The 23408-nt window shown below is 31.7% G+C and overlaps 1 protein-coding gene across 5 annotated transcripts in view; it reads right to left on the reverse strand.

Annotated features, from left to right (window-relative positions):
- Nucleotides 1–23408, reverse strand: part of LOC105152147 (lachesin) — a 554769-nt gene that overhangs the window by 71672 nt on the left and 459689 nt on the right. For 4 of the 5 annotated variants that reach the window (XM_087406661.1, XM_087406660.1, XM_087406659.1 and 1 more), the window contains 3 exons: nucleotides 21698–21982; nucleotides 21160–21222; nucleotides 10316–10471 (listed from right to left, as the gene is read on the reverse strand). In XM_087406661.1, coding sequence (XP_087262787.1) covers nucleotides 10316–10471; nucleotides 21160–21222; nucleotides 21698–21982 — 504 coding nt within the window. The remainder of the gene's footprint in view (nucleotides 1–10315; nucleotides 10472–21159; nucleotides 21223–21697; nucleotides 21983–23408) is intronic. The other variant, XM_087406662.1, reaches the window with a different exon arrangement.

Consider the following 23408-nt stretch of genomic DNA (forward strand, 5'->3'; position numbering starts at 1 on the left):
TGATCGAAGATTGTTTAAACTCTCAACTCCACACCTTGTCTTTACGAGGTTACGATCAGCTTTCTAGGCGTGAGAGTATTAAAAGGTGTTTAATATTTCCAATCATGCTATTGTTTCTAATATCAGTTACATGAGAAGAATTAAGAATCTTTTTTCTTATCTTGCCTATAGCTTTAAACAAAACAAGTTGACTCAATCTCTCTCTCTCTCTCTCTCTCTCTACTATGCATTATCTTTCAATTTTCACATAGTATTATCATAAATTTGTTGGTTAAATTATTTTTCCACAAACAAACACAAACAGTAATTAGAAATAGAAATAGCGAGTGAAGAATGCATAATTAATTTCACGGCAAACTGCGTAGTAAAACAAATTATTATTGTATAATATAACAGTCTGATTAACGGGCGTTATTAAGTAGCGTCCTGTTGGCACATATTTGCAAAACAGCAATGGCGACGCGTTACGGATAATTAAATTTCACAAAAACATAGCCGCGAGATATTCCTACGTTTCTCGATTTTGCGCATTGAGTCGACATATATATATACATATATATGCGCCGTTTCAATTCGATGCAACAGTCCCTGGGAAACCTTTAGAATTACGCGAGAGCTAAAGAAAGTGACAATAGGGAAATTTGATGGAACGCGAATGCAACGCGAAATGCTGTAGAAACGATTCGAAGATTAACGTTCTTCACGCGCTGAGCTGGTTAACAATTTATCACTTATCGAACGACACTAACAATGACATCATAAATGAATAAATTTATACGATGGGAATCAATATTTAATTGCATCTTTGAAATACACGGCACATACATACGTTTTGAGTCGTGTCATCTTTTTTATGACTATCACGCCATTATTAAGAGTGCAAAGATTGAAGCAATCAAATGTAATCGCTTCCTTGTTTAAAAAATGACGACTCAAAAAATTAGATTTTTTAAATTAAACACCTCACCGTTTTATTAAAATGTTAAAAATCATATGCTTAATTAATTAACTTAATTGTTCAAGATTTTTAGAGGCAAAATTAATGACAGCAATTATTAAATTATTCTTCTAGAAATAAGTATTAGATGTAGCTACAGATTTTTCTCTTTGCATAAATTGAATAAATACCATATTATTATATCAATTATCAAAAGTGAACAAACTTAACTTTATTAAAAAATTATCAGAATCATCACAACTTAAAAATGGTAGTTTAAAAAGAATCGTCCATATTAATTAAAAAAGAATGATTCTTTAAATAGGGTTATGAAACAAAAATGAAATTTAATCACGTTAAGAATATATTTTCATTGCTGATATTATTTGAAAGGAGTCAATAATTTTCTTTCCAGTTGACAAGTAATTTTTTCTCTTCTTTGAGCAACTTAATTTTTTAAATTGTGTTTTAAAATAAAGGACAAAGTATGTAAATCTTATTGAGTGTTTAATAATTATTAGTAGGGTGTAAAATATTATTATTTATTATTTATTATTTATTACTATTAGCTGTACACATAATAATAAACATAACTTTTAATTTTCCACAAAGACTATTTTTTAAAGTGCATCGAGTGTTACTTGATCAGCATGTATTTTTAGAGTAAATATATACATAAACGCGCGCAGAAGCTCGTTTTAAAAGGCCATTCATGCAAACGGCGAGTATTCTGGAAATTCCTCGGAATCGAGAGAAACAATGCGGGACTGCTATTAACGGCATAAACCGCTCGTCAAACGGCATTATCGAGAGAACTACAGGCAGGAATTGGAACGAAACTGCATTTGCCAGGAATGCGAGAAAACATACGCCGTGCATGCGTTCGCAACGTCCTTAATAGCAGGCTGTTTCCATAAAACGCGAGGTTACCGAAGACACGTTATTAGATACGAAACGCAAAAATTGTAACTAGGAAAAACTTTAAAGAATGAGTAAAAAGTCTAATTAAATTTTGCCATTCCTATATACCTAAACGCATCGTCGTTTATTGATATATAGGATCGCCTGCGGCGGAGAACATCCTTATGAAAATTCCATCGTGTCTTGCGGATAACGAGAAAGAAAATTTCAAGATGCAAAACTAAAGAAACAGTTTTATTCGTCGTTCGCGCGAATAAATAAAATACAACTCCCGAGGAATAATATTTTCGCGATCGTTTCTCCGCCATGCGCGAAAATCTATCTGCGGCAATACACGCGCACGTCTCGCGAATCGTTTAAACAAAAGTCATTCGAATAAAATGGTTTTAATGCAAGCCATCTGTCTTCGGAGAGGAGACTTTTATCTTTTCCTTCGTTCAGTTCCTACGCGACCCTGTTTTACAGAGTAAAAGCTCATGACACGCATTGCACATTTAGTTCCGTTTTATGCAGCCCAGACTTGACGTTGCTAAATCGTCCAATCTGCACGACGTTATTTAGAGACTTCCTGCACGAAACTACTTAATTAAAGTCTTCCTTAAAGGATGCTTTGCGTGTACGCGGGGATCCTAGATTAAGGCACGGTCGATTAAGTGTCATGCGATCGATCTCTTCAGAACTTTGTATAATGAAAAAAAATATGTTCGATTGTTTTATTAATTAAAGATTTATGATTAATTAGGAAGGCTACACTGTTGAATGTTAAAGGAGCAATCCGAATCCTTGAGTTAAATAACATTTTGTTATAATTTCGATGTGTGAAATGTAACTCAACCATTAATCAATTTCTATGATTAGTTTCAAAGTAAATAAAGTGTACATATTAACGTATGTATTTACAATTAGTCAATAAAATATAAATTAAATTTGAGTCAAATTAATACATTTCTTAAATGAAAGTGTTCAACGACCTATTGAAGAATAACAAAATGTTATTTAATTCAAGTGATTAAGTTACTTCGATATCTAACAGTATACGGTCATAACAGCTAGATGAGTTAACGGATGAAATTACCAAGAACTAAATGCGACGGGACACACCCAGCTCGCAGTTGTAGAAATTTCTCGGAATTCATTATCGTTTTAATAACACGTTTTCAGACCTTCATACTCGACACGGGTGTTGTTAATTTTTCTGAAATGCTAATGATCTTAATTTAAAACCATGGATAACTACAATTTTACATTACCGAGCTAACTAACCAATTGAAAAAATATTAAATATTACGTTAAAAACCGTCATCACCGAGAAGAATATAATATTTTCGCGGAAACCGCAGTTAAAAAGCTCCAACCATGCTTATTATTAAAGTTCGCTTAATTGACCGTAATTTTTATGGAACATGGAATTTTAAGTAATCAAGGAAGATATTTCTAAACGGGATAAAAATTATTCCGCGAGATTCCTTGATAGCTGAGTACACGGTAATCGAAGTTTAATTTTTTCCTAGTATCCGTATAGATCGAGCCTGGCTGTGACGCAGTAATGCGTAGCTTCGTGTTGGAGAGCGCTAAGCTAAAAGCACGACTACTGGCAGGTGGCTACGCCCGGTAGTATCTAGTACCTGAGGATAATGTGGGAGAGGCGTGCTTAATATTAACAGGATGCTATAGAGACCGCGCGTGTTGTTCCTACGTAATTTCCTCCTAAACGTACTAAGGGATGCCCATGCATATTTCAGAACAGCAGATACGAGAGCACGAATGCGTATCCTTGTGCGAGCATTGTTGTACACTGGGTGCAACCCAACTTCTGTCGCATTTTCCATCACTTAGGGACCCTTTCCCCAATTAGGAGTTCTGCGTATCTTAAAGTACATTGGGATATTTTCTGACTTAGGAACCATTGGAGATCTCATAAATTTTCCAAACTCGATTTAAACATGCGAATAATTAATAAAAGCGCTTTTTCATTCGGTATTAAATAAGTTACAATTAATTCAAACTTGTGGGAATTTAATACAGTTACGGGAATATTTATAATCGAGAGACATTCTCTAGTGTAATCTTTACTAATTGTTAAGAAATGAGGATTGATTTCTATATCGCATCCAGGTTAATATCGGCACACCCTGTAGATATGCGATACTACAGCGTCGTTAGACGACGTCGATATCGCGGGTAGACGCTTTGCTAATCACCATGAACCTGATACTAGCATTTATTCAGGCCGGCGTCAGAACACATTCCATACCTGTGTATTTACGTGTCTCTTGTCGCCGTGTTGTCGCAAACGCAGTGATTTTGTAATTTGGTAATTGATTTATTGAATGCTTGAGCGTATTGAAAAAGAGATTGTTTCAGAGCTTTAGTTTAAGCAAAGAATCACTTATAAAACAAAGTGTTTTAAAATTATTATAGATTATATTATACCAAAATATAAAAAAAAAGCTCTAAATAGAAATATAGTGATAAAAGAAGTATTATACAATATTTTTATATATTACATAGAATTTGTTTAAAAGTTATTTATTATGCTCATATTTTATGTAAAAATTTATTAAAATTTATTTATAATATGTTTATTATATCAAATAAATTTAAAATTACATTTATACATATATGAATGCATGTTTCACGTGACATTCGTATAATTGCTGTGATAAATACGGAAATAAAATTTTCAATAGAATTTAATTATGTACTATGATACCTTTACCCTGAACTTCGAAATGCTAAAATATAGTATTATTATGTATAGTATTATTATTTCTCTCTCTCTTTCTCTCTCGGAGAGAGTGTTTTACTGTAATATAAATTGGCATTATTTCCTGTACAAGTAATATCAAATATTAATTAATTGTGCGCCACAAATTAGTATTAAAAATCGATTCATTTGAATTACATTATTAATAAATCCACGCAAGATCCACACAAGCATCTGCGGAAATCAGTCAGCGGAATGGAGATTTTCGTATAAAACTCCGATACGGAATAATGCTGGTACGTACACTACAGCGCAGGATGATACCGCAGTTGCAGCTGCAGCTGGTCGTAAGGAAACTGGCGCACGTGTTTCGCGATGTTTCTGGCATGCAGACTTATTTCACTATTTTATTAGATTAAATATTCACGAGGGAGACGCGATGGCAACAACGGCGAGCCGTGGAAAAACGTAGTGAAATACGGTGCGGACCACCGGCTGCGAGAGTGTGGGCGTTATCGTGTAAGAAATACAGGTCATTGTTGCATCTTTAATGCGTTGTACAAAAGCGGCGCATGAATAAGTTGAACTTCGTCGCTTCGGTGCGAAACCACAGCGGCGCGCGTGGCGTTTTTATCGCCAGCTTTCTTCTTTCGAATGCATCACGCACATCGACGAGTGTGCACTTTGACTCTGCATCAAGTCTCTATATTTATGCTCTTGTAAGATAAGGATTTTCATATGGTGTTTCTTATAATACAGTATTTATAAAAACAGTATTTTTAAAAACAAGATAATCAATATGCTCTAAAGAAAAATCTAAAAAATAAATAAAATGCCAATTTGAGTCAACAATTTGATTATTTGTGTGTATTTTATACTATTTATCCATTTCAAAGTGAATATTAAAACGTATATGTTTCAATTTACGGTCAAGATCCTCTTCAATAAGAAATTTACATAGAAATTTACTTAAACTATTAATTACAAAATAATGATAGCGCATAAACTATTTACGTATAAAATACGAAAAAACTGTGGTAGTGATATTCGAGTTAATCTTGGTCATCAAATTACTAAGTTTACTAAAAAAGAAAAGAGATTTTTTTGTCTTGAATCGATGATCAAAAGAAGTTGAAAAATATTTTAAATTGATGACATGAAGTTATCCGCAAAAAATATGGTAAAATAAACTTACATGACTGTCAAGATTGAACTGTTTCTATAAGGTTTGTTGTACATGTTTGATTAGACTGTCCCATTTACTAATACAATTATGAATGAAATAAAAAGTTAATAATAGTTAATGTCAAACTTTACTTACATGAAACAAAATTAAGAGTTATTAAACAAACGATATAGACTGGAAGCATTACATCTTTGAAAATAGATCTATATATAACGGATCGAGAGAAAGTGTATCGTTTTGTAGATTCAAGCCTAGTTTTTGTTTTTTAATATGTATCATCTCTGAGAACAATCTTTTATGTAAAATTTGCTCTTTGTCTAAAATATATACGTTATCCCAATCAAATTCATGAAATACGATGTTGTGTGATAACCGAATGTTGGATCGTGTTTCTGTTAATATGATTCCTATGTTTACTTATGCACATTTTAAGGCACATCTGCTTGTCCAACATATGACGCATCACAGTTCTTACAGTCCTTAATCTTATATACTACATTAATAAAAAATTTAATTATATACAGATTTGAAAATAATTTTGTTGGGCTATTAAAATAATTATGTAGGACGTTCAGGTCAAAGAAAGCTTTACTAAAATATTATAAACATTTTTTGCTAAAAATTGCTCGCCATGCTTGAGTTTCTGACATAATTATTTTGATGGTCCAACAGAATTATTTTCCGTCTGTATCTAACTAAATCATTAAACACTAACAAAATCTTTTCTTCCATATAGTAGATATTAGTTGATTCTTAATAAAGTATAGTTTTTATAACATCTTTTATAGCAGTTTTATAATTTTTTTTATAGCGAGTTCCATTATTACAATATAAGATTCGTAAAATAATTATAATGAAATAATTAATATAGAAATAAATATATTTTAAGAGTTTCTATTATAAGAGACTGCTTTTTATATTAATAGCATGTTCTTTATGTAAATATGAATTATCGACTATTTGTCATACTTCATTTTTTTAAACTCCTCTACAATTTATTTCATATGTTAGTCAATCATTCTAACACGTTTCGATTCAACGTGACTTGTGACTTCTATGTAAAGCATGAGTTATGTAAGATTAAACTGTTTTATTTCTAATATTGTACTTTCATGTATGGCAATACAGTTTCAAACTGAAACATAAATTGTAACTTTATAATGTTGTGATTTTTTGTTATATAAACAACAATCTAGGATTTTACATTCCAATTAAAATCACTATTATTAACAACTTTGTACATATATTATTGATATTGTTTTTCGATTTATTAGTATATGAATGTGGTCCACTCGGCGCTACAAGTGCAGTTTGATTAACCAATCAGAAGAAAGAATTTCATTAATTGACCAATCAAAAAAATGCTTCGAAGCATTTGTAGGCATCAAGTGGATCGTAGTCTTTGAGAACATTATAAATATGGATTTCATTACAATTATCTGAAAAAAGTAAATAAAAACCAAACCAATATTGAACGAATAAATAGGTACTTTAAGTAGCTTATTATGACATATAAAAAATAAATTATGCGAATTAGAGTTACCAAGTATTCATAGGTGTTTACGTGTATATTTAAATTCTTTATTCAAAATAAACAAGAATTAATTAAAAGTTTCAAACTTATACTTTTGGATTATCTCAACAAATACAAAATGATGCCAAAAACGAAACTGTTACGACGATATTGACACAGACTTCTTATGAATCTCAACAGGACTTTCTCGATTAATATTATAATTGACTGCGAAAATTAGTTTACTCTGTATGTCATAATTTCGTCTTCGACATCGTTTTGTACTTATTGAGAATGACCCAAAAGTGTGGGATCAAAACGTTTAATTAATTATTTTTTACTTTAAATAAAGAATTTAAATATACATATAAATACCCAAGAACACTTAGTGTCAACTCTTTCACATTCGTTTTTTATATGTCATAAAAAGCTACTTAAAGTATGTACTTACTTATATTTCATTTAATATTTGTTTGATTTCTATTTACTTCTTTCAGATAATTGTGATGAAATCCTTTGATTGGCACTTATTTTTTTATAATTTCTTTAGAGCATTTTACTTTTCTTGTCTAGTATGACAGTATTTGTAAAAAATAAAGATTTTAATTAGTGTAAAACTTTTTTATTGCCTGTTTTCGATAGAATCGCATGTTAAAAGGTTCGTAAAGAATAGTAGAATAGTAAGAAGGAAAAGAAATATATTAAATAATATTCATATAAAATAATATTTTACAATTCATACCTTTTTGTAAAAGTATTGGTTCTCTAAGTGACTTTCCAATTAAACAATAAATTGATAAAATTTCCAATTTCTTTATAAAAGAATTAAAAAATTATTTTGTTATTGAACTCATTAATTATTTCTGTAAAGTAATAGAGCATATATTAAAAATAAAAACTAGTCAATGTAGTAGACAAAATCACATTGCAGTGATTTTGATACATAGTTTTAATCTTAGAAAAATGACGACGCTTGCGTCGAGATTTTCATGATTTAGCGTTTAGCCGTGTCTTGATGTAGTAAAATATTATACCGCTAACAACCTCTAATGAATGAAAACAAATGGCGGACACACATGCAATACTTCACAGTTGACACGCATTTGCCATATAATAACGCCCTACAGATTTCGTTATGGATGGTGCGAGCGTGGCCGTATCGCAATAACAAAGTAACAAATGTTTCAATGAAAATTGACGTTCGTTACTTGGCTTAATATATCTGCGCACATGACGACATGTTACTGTGCCGCTGAATACCGTATTGCGCGAAATCATTTTTTTTTCTCGTGTTCGCGAAATTAACCTGATGCGATTTATTTTGAAAGCGCGATTAATCTTACCGAATCTAACACAAACAATTCCCCGATTTTGTTATGAAATGCAAATTCAACTCGGTCCAGGAAGTTTTCAATTTACTGGAAGAATTAAGCAAAACAGAATAAATGAAAAAAATTGTTTACGAAAGTATACTCTGCATTTTCAAAGCTATACGCGTAAAAATCGAATTGCCATAATTCAGTTTCTTTTTTTGCGCATTTTGATTTCGTACTATATATGATTTCCTTATAAACAATTTTGCTTGATGATGATCATTATCACAAAAGAGAGAATGAAATAAAATAAAATAAATAAATTATAAGAAATAAGTGTGGCGCTTTATTTACTGCTAGTTAGCATAATCATGATGGCCTACATTAGTCATTAAGGAGTAAACATCTTATTAAGGGTTTCCGTCCTGGCACGCTACGCTTCCGGGCTGAATTTAATAGCGGCGGAACGAAATGGCTTTTCGGGCCATTTCGCTAAAGCTCGTTATCTCGTTAACGATCGGAGCGCCTATTCATATATTCGAGCTTTGTCACGACTGCATCTTATCACGGCACTGAGAGAAGCAGAACGAGATGTACAACGATAATTACTGCTTAGAGCTCGTAAATTCTCTTTAAATTAGAAAGTTTATACAAGTTGTGCATGTTGTTAAGAGAATATCGCAAATCTATTCTTATATTCCTGCACAGAAAGAACAGTTTCAATGAAATCTTTAAAAATTGAGCTAAATATTATTATCAAAAAATAATTTTGATGGACTATCAAAACGTTCAAACTATCTATAAATACTAGAATAGGTGCCAAAATTCTATGCAGTATTATATTGCTCATCATGTTTGAACGTCCTATACGTATAACATAATTATTTTGATTGTGGAATAGAATTATTTTCTGTATCTACATTTTTAAATACTTGGCATAAATTACAAAATCGTTTTGTGCAAAGTCTTAATTCCCTGAATACAAAGATTTTTTTCATTTTTCGTATTAAAAAAATATTATTGTAATTTATGCTAAAAAAAATTTGGAGCACGATCACTTTCAGATCCAGTTTGATAAATTTGCTTTTAAAATATTTCTCTGTATATATCTGGCACATTCCTCTGTATATATATCTCGCCAGTATACATAAAATGCAGTCAATACTGTCGGACAGAGATATATCTCTTTTTCAGCCTTATGAATACGACGAATATGCACATACGAAATAACCGTATCCTTAAAAAAAAGGCAAAGATATATCATATGTTAGCCAATCACTCAGAGATATATATTTCAATCTCTTATATATGAGAAAGGTAGATGTTATACTCGTATACTTCTGTCTCGCAGCTCTACAGACATTTCTCTCAGTTCGTGTTTATAATGTATTTAAATTAATATTACTACAACTATTCTCATTATCTTATCTCAGTCATTGATAAATTCTGTGCGCCGAGGTAATTTATCTCGGAATATACGTGCGGTTTATGATTCTCGCGACGGCCTGCATATCCGGGTGCATGGTGCAGAATAGCGCATGAATGTCGCCTGTTCATGTACGTCTTGTTTCCGAAGCCAGAATAGAATATTGGTGCCGCGTAAGCAGGAATGGGTCGAGGTCGATTGATGCTAGGACGCGAACGGAAAAGGCGCTTAAAAAGGGCAGCCGACGAATATGCTAACTAGAAGAAGAAACGGGAAAGCAGGGAGGGCCTGGTGAGAGAATGCAAGTCTCACCTGTACTTTCGCCACCACGTAGCTTCTGCTCGGGCCTCTCAACCCTCTCCTCACTCGGCTGAGGTGGTCTCTCTGTCCTTTTCGGAGAGTATGGGTTGTACGACGAAGGCCACACGGTGGTCAGCCTTTTTGCTGGCGGTGGCGTGCTCGGTCGTCCTGAAAATAGATTAGGACCTTTCTCATCTAACCCAGGCACTCTCCTGTTTGCTTCCTTCTTTTTTTACACCCGTCAATAATTCAGTCCGGTACGTCACCTCTCTTTCCTTTTTCCCCCCGTGCTTCCCGTATGCTTTCCTGTTGATTTCGTTTTATCGCGTATGTAAAATTATGCGCACTATTCTACACCATACAAGGCCGCAGCTGCAAAATTACGAGAAATGATGGAAATTTCACCGATTCGGTAATGTAATTATATATTACGAGTATATTGGACACTTATAGTATTACGTAAATACATAAATAGATCAGCATCTAACTTTAAAACGAATGAAGCTTATAAAAATCCTTCTTTTTTGTGTCTACTAATACAAGATGTTTAATGTTCATTCCTTAAATACCATTGTATTTTCAAAAAAGCATTAAATCATTAAAAAATATGTATTTACATAATATTAAAGATAAAAATAAAAAATTTAAAAACGGAAGCATATAAATAGAAACAATCGAATTATTAATGTAGTCTAACAATTATGTTAATATTAATTAAAATTTGCATTTGAAATTTAAAACAACTAAACAATCAACTACGATAATATTTAATTGAAATTCTAATTAATGACTTTCTTTTGTACACTGAGGGAAAAATTATTCATTTGACTAAACTAATATAGTTTGTCTTAATCTCTTACGATGAAAAATCTTTGTATTTAAATCAAACATATTATATTTGACTTTATAATACATACATTCTTCAACGAAGAAAATAAAGACAACTTAAAGTGAACTCAAGCGAACAATTTTTTTTCAACTTAATAAGATAAAGGAATAAAAAGATTGAGAATTCCTTTCTGTATTTATAATTCGTGCTTTATGTTTGCTATATACTATTTTTTTCACTGCCTCGTAGCCATGTTGATGCTGCGTTATTCTTAACAAGCGAAATTTAATTTATAATGGATGGGATAGAAAACATACGCGCGCGAGCACGTGGTGGGCGCAAGTTTGATGAATTCTATGAGCTTCTTTGAAAACGAGCCAAGTTCTACTTGTTGCGTTCGACGAACGTTCCATTGAACAAAATATCTTCTCACGAGAGAATCTCCGCGGAAAAAAAAAAGAAGAAGAAGATCGTGAAAAGTGCCTGCAATCCTCTATAAAGAGTTTACTTCGAATTTTAACTGCTTAGCATTTAACATGTAATTCTATTTGAAATTTTAAATACTAGATACCTAAGACTTTTAAAATTAATTCATAATAATAAACTTTTTTAACTTTAATAATCATCTCTTTGAACTGTTACTTCTTAAGTAACTTTTAAAGAATTACAAAGATTGCTTCGACTTCGCTTTGTAAAGCAAAATCCACTGGAAAAATTATCTAATAAAAAATATAACATTGATATTTTCCAATTGCAATCTTAAATATCTACATAACATTGTTAAAAGTGATATTTATTTAACAAGTATGAAATAATTGCGATGCGATATTATGAATTAGGAGAGAAGGTAGGCGGCTGTTGTTTATTTTAGTTGTAATTACTTTACTAAGTAATTCCCCCGACAGCATAATCACATAATGTTTAACAAACGCTTCTTCCCATAAGACAATGCGTCTGCCACGTCTAATTCGATTGTATTGTGTACAATATAAGATTACACTTGACGCGCCAGCGTCTTATCTTTGTAAATATGAAAGTGTATCCCGAGAGAGTTGCAGCCTTTGCAAGCAGTAGATTGAAACTTTACTTACACGATAATTCTGTACAATGCGTATCAACTCGGGGTGTAATTCAAGTTGATATTCGCCACGGGGCCTGTATACTTCTACTGCATGGAGACCCATTCTTGGTAGCGAGATGCTTTGACGCTTATTTCGTTCCTCATAATCGTGAAGATTATTCAAACTACCATCGTTCACGGTCCCGCGCGTGTCGTTTGTTGATGCGATCTCGAAAACTATGTCCCGAAGTAATTCAAAGTATATGAATTATTCTGACTTCGATTATTTGAAAAAAGAAAAAAATACGAGAATGCTTATTTCATTTTCAAGTTTTGTCTCATACAGAAGAACCAATTTTATTCGTTTTTCTGAAATAATAAATAATATAAAACCAGAGATTTTCAAAGTATCGCGAATTGATTCTTGACGAATCGAGAAAAAATTTTTTAAATATTAAATTACATTTTTTACTCAGTGTAGATGTATATAAACTTGCGTTTACGAGCATCTTTTTACGTTTTTATGTATGTAAAATTGAATTTTCATGTCGCTGTCGTTTTCATTTTGATGTCGATACCAAACTATCATCGGAGAAATAGAAAACAAGAGCATTTCTAACATATACTTTATTACAATTAGAAAGTAGAAGATAGCAGCATAGATATAAATAAATAATTAACTTATCTCGCGTTTTTGCATAATTATTAAAGCTAGATAAGCTCTCTCGAGAATGTTTGCCGTTTTTAGAAAATGGATCTGCACGCGTTTATAGGAAATTCTAACATAAATCGTCAAATGAAAATTTTACATAGCAAAGTTAAAAAGTACCAAATATTTGAATATTTTTGATATTTGTCTTACATTCAAAAATAACATATTTTACTATATAATGATATGATACATTTCAGAGTATGTCTGAAAAAATTTAGGAGATATACACTTAGAAAACTATTTGAACGATCGATTTTTATTCGAATATTTGTTATAGTATTGTTCAAAAAGTTTGTAATTGGAAGTATTAAAATTTGTACTTTCCACATAAAAATTTATGCTAAAACTATAAATATATATTATATATATTTATGTGAATCAGTTGTATAAATAATATCATATGTGGTGTGTGTTTTTACATAATAGAACATTTTTATTCACTATATTAAATGTAATATAAATTTTATTTTTATAATACTTCACTTCACAAAAACTAATGACAAAAATCTCAAAAATCTTTTTGTGTAAATATTTGAAATAATCAAGATTATTTTCACAAAATTTTATTACAGAAATGATTCATTCAGTAAATAAATAAAGTTAATTTATCTATTTATATTTAGAGAATAAGTAATCCCTACATCGCAATAAGACTTTGCATAAATCATCTCAAATACTTAAAATATACTTATACTTCAAAATTTAAATCTTTTTTTTAAACCATTATTTTTTAAGTCAAAGTAGTATAATAAAAAGTATAAAAAAAATTACAAAAGCTTTAATAAATGTACTATTAATATATCATTAAATAGAAATATAACATTATTTATGTAATTTCTTCATATGTGCATAATTTTAAATATTCACATTTATATGGGAAGTTTTCATAAATATTAATACATTTTCCACTTTAAACTTTTTGCAAGGATTATACGATACATTCTTAATTAATTCTCTTAAGCTCTGACTATTCTTGAGTTGCTTTCATCCGACTAAATTTTGCATTCTACTGCTCGGCGGTTAGGCTGATAATGTACCTTCCATGCACATTCCTATCTCACCTTTTCCGAGAGCTCTCTTCTCTTATCTCTCTCTTTCTTTCCTCGTTAAATTCTACAGTCTTCCTGGTTTGCAAACAAGCGACCCTTTAACCCAGCCTCTAACTTGAGCACTAAAAAGTTTTTGAATAAAAGTTTAAATACGCCCCGGACAAACTTCGCCTCGCACCTTCTTCGCGATCTCGCTTCTATAAGAATATGGCAGCTTCTGGGTCACCTGCCTCGAAAACACGTGGGCGCATCTTAACATTTACGTAAGCCTACGTAAGCGATACCTATGAATACGTACACCCGTTAACAATCTCTTTTTTGTCGGCAAAGCAATCACAACAGGGCTCATATTTCATCCGGCCTAGCATCCTTTTGTTATCCTTTCGTGCGTCGCGGGCTTGTTTAAGAAGTTTCGAAATAACTCGTTGAAAATTTAAGAGTCTCTCGCGACACCTCTTCCAAAGTGCCGCGGCAAGCGTCAAGAAGAATTTGTTTCGCGAAGGCAGAAAACAGAGAAGAAAGGGATAAGCAAAGGAAGACAAAGACAGGAAAAACAGATTTGCGAATATAGTTGAGAAAAGTAAAATAGCGAGATATACATATGTTGCATTATTAATAATTTTGATCCTCGATTTATCAAAGTCGCAATTTCATATTTTCTTATACGTTTTCGAGAAACAACATCACCTTCGAAATATTCACATTTTTTTTCATTAGAGAACCCATTGAAAAATTTTACGTAAAACGTAACTAATTGGTAGATGCTTTAAAATTCTTAGAAAAATATTCTTCTCCTTTAGATTCTATCTATTTCAAAGGTTTACGTCAGAATAACAAAAGTCTAAAGCTTCAATTAAAGCTTTCACTTTGTAATTTCGTTCGACAGAGTTTGGTTTGTAATTTTAAAGAGTAAATTAATTCTGATAAACGAAGAAGTTTTCCATAACTTTTTAATCAATATAAGAAGAAGGAAAAAAAGAATTTGATACAAGATTTCAGAAAATAATTTCATTTCTTCAATTATAAATATATATCTAAATAAGTATCAAACATATTAATATATAAAACAAATTTTATTCCGAAAAGATTTCTGTTTAAGAACTTTACAAGAAATAATTTCTTTCATTTATCAAAACATAAAATTTTCTAAAATATTATAATTTTATTAATATTAATTGAGAGATTTTATAATTTCATGTATATATAAATGTATTTCAAACATATTTAAAATACATCACAATATGTATAATTTATGACTTTACTACGTTCATTTTCTTTAATGATAAACATTATTTTAATACAAATATTTACATATGACATTTACACAGAGAAAAATAATATTAATTTTTCACATTTTTATTTAACACTTTATTTTATTTAACATTTTATTTAATATTTGCGTATGACATTTATACATATAAAAATAATAGATAATTATTTAGAATAGGGGAGCCAATTCCGATGACTGTGACCTTGACATATGTTGACCCCTGAGTGACCTTCAACAAGTTTTAGCTGTCACTCATTATTCGAAAGTCACTAGTTATTGGAAAGTCGTATTTTTTTAATCGGCCCACCCTATACCTCTTTCCCTGTTTGGAATTATCTGGCTTTTTGTGTAAAGCAAGGAAATAATTATTAACTTTGACTGTTAATAACTTTTTTAATGAATAACGAACATTAAAATCTGTTGAAGATTACTCAGGATCATAACTTTGATGACATATATATCAGGTCAAGATCATCGGAATCTGAATCCTCTATTCTAAATAATTACCAAATAATATTTACATTGATTTCTCCTTTTTATTTAACACACATTTGCTCTGTAATAATCAAAAAGTAGACTTTTTTTTCTTGCTAATTATTTTTAGATATACTAATATTTAAATTTATTAATGAAATTTTTAAATAATGATCTTACATGCCAAATGTAACATAACATTCATAGCAGAGTGTATGGTTTACTGAGAAAAATAATTCTGATCTCCTTATCGGATTTTAATTATCGTCAGGACAGATTAGTAAAGCAATTATTGATATATAGTAGGAATAGGAATTATTAAATGTTGCATATATTTTATGAATTAATTTCTATCTCTTTTGTTTTATATATATGTATATATATATATATATATATATATATATATATATACATATATATAAGAGGATAAGATAATTTCTGACATTCAAGCGAGGCTATCATATTGCAAACAATATCATTATTAATTTATATTAAATTCAAGGTTCTGATAAAAATTAAGGGAAAAGGATTTTTCTTTATATATTTCCAGTGTATAAACAAGAAATGTAAATTACAATAAGATGTAGCATTAAATTTAATAATTTAATTTGTTTTTCAGCAAGCAAATTTTAATATTTTGCACTTACGTTTAAATTGTGTTGAAAAATAATAAAATTGAAAATTAACAAATTGTATAATAAATTATTCTTGGAGGTTATACATAACTCTACATTGAAATTACTTGAATATCATATTATTTTGAATTCAGATAGAAAATTGAAAAAAAAATTTTAAAGTAAAACGGGAAGAATGACAATGTGAATAGTTTTTAAAAATTTAACATAACATCATAACAACATTAATATTTACATTATTTTTAGACTTGAAGCTTAAACACAAGCTTAACAGGTAACTTGAAATTACTGGCGCTCTAGTTAATTTATATATATCACTATTGTAAGTAGTAATTTTTAAATAAGCAATTTTCTTTTTTCTATTTCCTCTTTTCCTGAATAATTTCATATTTTAAATTTGTGTCAGTTTTCTTGCGGGGAGGAGGGAGTGCGATATATATATATATATATATATATATATATATATATATATCCAAATATCATTACTTAATTTTTTAAACAATAAATAAAGAAGTGGATAGCCACACTTAGGACATTAATAGCGAAAGTTATATATTTAAAATATCATTATTAAAGCATAAAATTACAAACGTTTCGGCCAAAATATGGCCATCTTTAATATGTAAATTATTAATTAATTTTTTACTTAACATATCGGAAAAACAGATGTAAAAATAAAACTTGTTAACAAAAATAAAACTGCAATTCGAATTGCAAATGAAAATTGTGCGCCTAACAGACTGTTCAAATGCTCTTTGGAAAATTAGATTTTTGGTATAATTCCGTGATCTTTTTTTGAAAATGTTAGTGCTATCTAGTATCTAGATTGTGTGCTACCACCAACAATGCAATCTCACTTTGTGCCATGTACATCCCATCTAGTATCTCGCAACGACGTCAGTAATTGAATTTTAAATGCGCCTAATTAGGTCGCTGGTTAAGCCAACGATGTAATATCGCAATATAAAATTAAAATCTGTATTCTCTGATTTGGACAAGCTGGAAGGGTCAAATCTTGATTAATGCACAAACCTAATGAAAAGCTTGGCATCTATCAACATCATTTTTTATAATATCAAGTTAATTATACACGTCGTTTGCCTTTCTGAAAAACGTAATAAACGATTATACATATTTTACATTCTTCACAGAAAATTCGTTGTTATTTCAATTATCTCAATTATTTTTACCTTCCCGTTTTTCGCACAAAATTAATTTCTCTCTAAGAGCAAATATTCTCCACATTGCCTTCTCCTTTCTCGAATGACTCCTGATATGTCGTCGCGTGCATCTTCTGCATTTCGAATCGCAGATCGTTTCTCGCAAATGGCGTAATCTTATCTGGGCAGATAAGACGAACGGCAGTCCCATTGGAAACTGCTAGGTATTTAACGTCGTGTTCGTGAGTTATTGCATACCTCGACTAGGTCATTAATAACCTCCGTAGTATTAAGATTGATTCGGTGGTGTGTGTATGTGAGAGAGAGAGAGAGAGAGAGAGAGAGAGAGAGAGAGAGAGAAAGAGAAAGCGTGATTTGAGAGACGCGTCCCTTGCCGATTTCGCCAAAGTTTCTCGTAATATTTAATCAGTAGTCGAGGCCATACATTATAGTAAAGGCGCTGTCTCGTCTCGCACGCAAAGTATGCGCATCTACGAGTGAGTCGTTAATACAGGTAAATTACATTAGCCTGGGGGATAATGGGTACGACGAAGTTACGACGACGCTTCTACTCCGGCATGGCGAGACATCTCCATCGAAAGAACGTTTTCGATTACCATTATTCGCACGTACGATCGCGCCGGTTCAGCTCGATTCGCAAAGAAATCGCGTGTTGGACTTACGCCTCCGACGCTCGTAAATCTCGGTTACGATCTTCCAGCTTTTACGATCGGTCGGGTCGCGAGAAAATTCAGCCGCATAGCGACATCAATATCGGGCAGCGCCGAGCTGGTGCTACCAGCTCGCGAAAATTCGAGTAACAGTTATTCATTAGAACGGTCAGTTTCTCCCCCTAGGCGCTTCGAAATAACGATAATCCACCTAGCGGCCGGTGAGGCCGGTACAGTAAAATTGCAAAGCTTAATGGCGGTAATACCGTCGTGGCCGAGCCTTGTATGGCGTTAATAATGCAATATATTGAGATTGGTTTCGCGAGGCTGAAGAGGGGAGAACGGAGAACATGGAAGCAGTAGAACCACTGGGACTTGACCTAGGCATCTGCCCAAGTTATTCGCCCTCCTTTAATAATACATGAACGCACCGATGCGCAGGTTCTGCGAGCTTAATATAAAGACTAACTGCGGAAACATTGTGTACTTTATTAGAAGGATGCGAAACAATCGAGTAATTCCCATCCGATCAACATTTCCCATCACTCAACTGGTGTAGATTCCTCTTGTTCAAGACTTATGATTTTCTAGAAAACTCATAGACATAACAAATATGGACTGCACTGAAAGAAAGGTTTGATAATAGAAATCAAATGTTGAATGAAATAATTTCAATCAAATCTTTAACGATTAATGTAACAGAATATAATTTTATCTTTCAATATACTGATTGTGAGTAATTATTACTAAACTTGGTTATATTGTTATGTTTTAATACTTATTAAAAATGTAGAAAAGTAAAATTATTTTTATATTAATCAAATATTTGACTAAAATTATTTATCTTAATATTTAATAGCTATTTTGAGTGTACGATTCTTTAGCTTTTGTGTGCCGTTAGAAAGAATTGAACATATTAGTATTTTTCTTCAACTTTATTAGCATCTCTCTTCAACTCGGTACTTGAGAGAGAGAGAGAGAGAGAGAGAGAGAGAGAGAGAGAGAGAGAAAGAGAGAGAGAGAGAGAAAGAGAGAGATACGCGCACGCACGCAATATGCTTGAACTACCTCACTCTTACTAAACCGAGAGTGACTTTATACAAAATTTATAGGAACGCGTAGCCTATTTTTATTATATCTATGAGAAAATTAAGAACGTTTTGGCTTTGCAATTCCAGCTATTAAAATTATATCAACCAAAATAATAGCCATAACTTTTGGTTCTGAATTCATTCTGAAAGCAACTGCAAAAAGTAAAACAAATAATTTATCTTAAAATAGCTTATAAGCAATAATCATATTTTGCTTTAGTTTTAGATAAATAAATTTTCAATGAGTCCATAAATCTAAATCAATTTTTGCATAAATATCTATTAGAGATTCTTTGTTAATGTATTGTATAAAAAAATTTGATTTGATTTGTAATGTTATATTCTCATCAAATTTACAACAAATAAGTACTACAAAACACGATTTTGCATAAGAATATAAACAAAAAATAAATTGACTTTTTAACCAATAAGAGAATTATGTTTATTAGATTATTAAATTTTATACAGATAATAGAACAATCTATGAAATCTCTATACTTTGGTAATGCTTTGAAAAGTGACACATACATCTTAAAAAAATGTCACAAATGTTTTGAGGTTCTCTCGATGTTATCTAAATAATGACATCGAGGTTCAAATTGCAAATTATTATGGTGCAAATTATTATTTGGATTAATGGACATCACGCCGACGATCTTGACTTTGACAGTGAGAGCAAAAAGTATTCGTACAAGGAAATTTTTTTATAAAAAAAATCTTATTTGTAGAAAATAAACATTAATTAACAATTCTATGCAATGAATACATTTTGTTCTAACATAAGCAAACGAGCTTCGCATGTATTCCTAATTTTAGAAACTGAATTTCTCAACTGTACGAATATTTTTTGAGCATCCAATTAAACAATACAACTTTTAATTTTCGCTTATTTTTCAGATAATATATTTTCTATAATTAGTACATCTTTTTTTAAGTATATAATTTTTTATATATAATTTTAGGTAACATACAGTCCATTTTATTCTTTATAAATAAATTGTTAATTGCCCAACAAGTAATGATCGTCAATTAAATTTCGAATCGACGTCAAATTGTTGAAATCATCGATGACTCATTTCTCGGTAGATAATATTTATTTTTAAAAAATAAAGTTTTTCTAAAAAAAAATGTTCTCTGTACGAATACTTTTTTCATTGTATGTTGTCCAGATAATCTTGAGTGACCTTTGAAAGGTTTTAGACGGCCGACCGTCCAAAAGTTATTAACAAATAAAATTTAAAAAATAATATCTTATATCCACTATATACAATATTAAAAACTACTTTTTCTGCCTAGGGGTGTATATGACTTTCTACGCGAAGAAGTCCACCCTATTTCTCTCCGTGCCAAGGAGCGATCGTGCCAAGGACTTTCTTCTAAACAGGAGGGGAAGGTGAAGTGGACCTTGCCTTGCGTGGAAAGTCGTATGCCCATCCGTATATAGAAATAAGACATTATTTTTTAAACTTTATTTATTAATAACTTTTGAACGAACAGTGACCACCACCTAATACCTTTTGAAGGTCACTCATAGTTATGACCTTAACAATATATGTCAAAGTTAAGATCGGCGCGGTGTCTGTTAATTCGAATAATTACTACTATTATTTATCCATGAAAGACGCGTGACATATTGCCTTAATTTCAGATCATCCTTTTCACGCTTTGCCTCCCTCTGGTTTAACGTTATTCTTTTCTTCAAGTGAGACGCACTACTTTTTCGTTCGGGATTGAATATAGTAGCAAAAAAGGTGAGAAAGGTAAAGAAAGCATTTTAAGATTCTACGATTTGGGAATAAAATGTGGATAATGAGTTTGCCTTCACGTGAGAATTGTTAGAGGATCGTCCGCCGGTAATATCGATTTTCGAGTCGTCAGAATGCATATATTCAATAAGATTCTCACCTTCATTGTTAGCGCTGCTCTTGATCTCCGTCGCCTTCGGTGCCGCCGATGGCTTCGGAATGGCTGAAATAAAAATCATTCGTCTTTAATGACGTCGTATAACTTCTTAAATATCGGCCAATAAATTTAACTCTAACTCCGGCGCCTTATTCATATTTTAACTGGGGTCATCTTATCTCCAAGCGGCGGGAATTGCATGGATCGGGTAGGATATAACCAGGGTAGAAGGGGCTGAGGGGTGGGAAAGCACGAGACATTTCCTCTCTCGGCGATTTAACCGTGCCGATTTACTGCTAACATCCACTCCGGCTTTAAATAAATCTTCGACTCGGGCGAAATTAAACAAAGGCTGGAGAATTCGCGATTTATGGAAGTCGTTTCACTTTTAAATTATTCACGTCGCGAACCGCGTCCCCACGTGCTATAATATCACGGCAAACACACCAAGCGGCAGCGGTAGATGCATAACGATAGCGGTCAGGAGAAAAAATTGTTTGTCCGCGTACACGAACGGGCTAGAAAATGCACGTCAGCTTACGGTATAATCTGATGGATCCTTCCGTCTCGCCCAGCGAGTTTTTGCTAATGCACCGGTAGCTACCGAAGTCACTCGCTGTCAAGTTTCTGATGGTGAGTCTCATGTGCGCGCGGTAGCTGTTCTCCATGATATTCGTCGCGTATTTCTCGTTGGAGAGAATCATCTCATCTCCTAGAAACCAGTAGCTCATAGCACGGGGATAAGCTTCTGTGTGACAATCAATCGTTACGTTGGTGCCAGTCGGCGCACCCACAAGCTGATTCGGCACGAAGATCATTGGAGAAACTGGAATGTTAAAGATAAATTTATTACATCTCCTGCTTTATGCTTGTCTATTTATTATTACATAATTTTACATTAATTTCTTTTCTTTATATTATGTTTCATTTGAACATATTATACGCGATATACGCGTGAAAATATTGTACATCTGTTATAATTGAATTGTAATTGATTTTAATTATGCCATGTGAAAAAGTAACTCTCTATTATCTGTAGGAAAATATTGTTGTATGCAAGAAACACATAACTTTAGAATAAGACGCGTACAAGTTCTTCCAGAATCAAACATAAAAAATTTTCCAATTGTATATACAGTATTTCATTTTAATCGCTCCAAACGAATAATTCGGGAAGGAGACGTAGGATTGAAAAGAGTTTAATACAAAAGTTATGTGACTTTGAGGCGGATACACAATGATATCATGGTTTGACCTTGGGTGACGTTGTCAAGGTCAAAGCAAGAACTTTGAATGGAACTCCCATTTTTCATCATATATACCTCGAGAGCTTTTCAAAACATTATAATAAAATATTTTTTCGAGTTAAAGGCTTGAAAGTTACAGTACTATCGGCATTAACTGATTAGCATTATCCAAGATATTCGATCGATGGCTAAACCTTTTGAATAATGTTTAGGATTTTGACTTTAATAACATTTGCTAAAATTAAGGCCATTAAAGGTTATTCCTTTTATTTTCATTTTTACACTAAACATTCATTTTTATGTAAAAATGAAAATAAGGGGTACAATTTCTAATGGATCTTGGATTGGCCTTGATCTTAAGAAATATTATTCAGATTACGATCCTAAACAGCATTCAAGAGATTTTATCGATCGAATATCTTGGGTAATGCTAATCAGTTCTCTCTCTCTCTCTCACACACACACACACACACACACACACACACACACACACACACACACACACACACAAATGCCGGTGATACTTTCAAACATTATAAATTATAACTCGAAAAGTACTTAATAAAAAAATGTTTTATTATAGTTTTGGAAAACTCGTTGCAAGCTACGAAAATATACAATGGAAAATGGAGGATTCTAATTAAAAGATTCAAAGTTACCTTGCTCTGTCCTTGACAACATTACCCAAGGTCAAACCCATCTTGCATTCTCCTCAGAGTCATATAACTTTGATCTAAAATTTTTTTAATTCCTCTTCTTCTCTTATTCGCCTGGGATGATTAAAATAAAACACCATATGTAATTGAAAGGTTTCCATAAAAATAAAATAAGATAATTTTTTTATTTAGATTCTTCTAGAAGCCAACATAAATCTTTTTCTAATTTTACATAATTGAAATGTCCATAAAAATCAAATAAGATTATAATTTTTAGTATTGTGTTCTCAAATAAGATCATTTTTAGAAAATTTGGTTATAGAGTAGAATAGTTCTCTCTTTCTGCGTC

The sequence above is a fragment of the Acromyrmex echinatior genome, chromosome 5 (genome assembly GCF_024713525.1).
Source record: "Acromyrmex echinatior isolate Ae372 chromosome 5, ASM2471352v2, whole genome shotgun sequence".
Taxonomy (NCBI): domain Eukaryota; kingdom Metazoa; phylum Arthropoda; class Insecta; order Hymenoptera; family Formicidae; genus Acromyrmex; species Acromyrmex echinatior.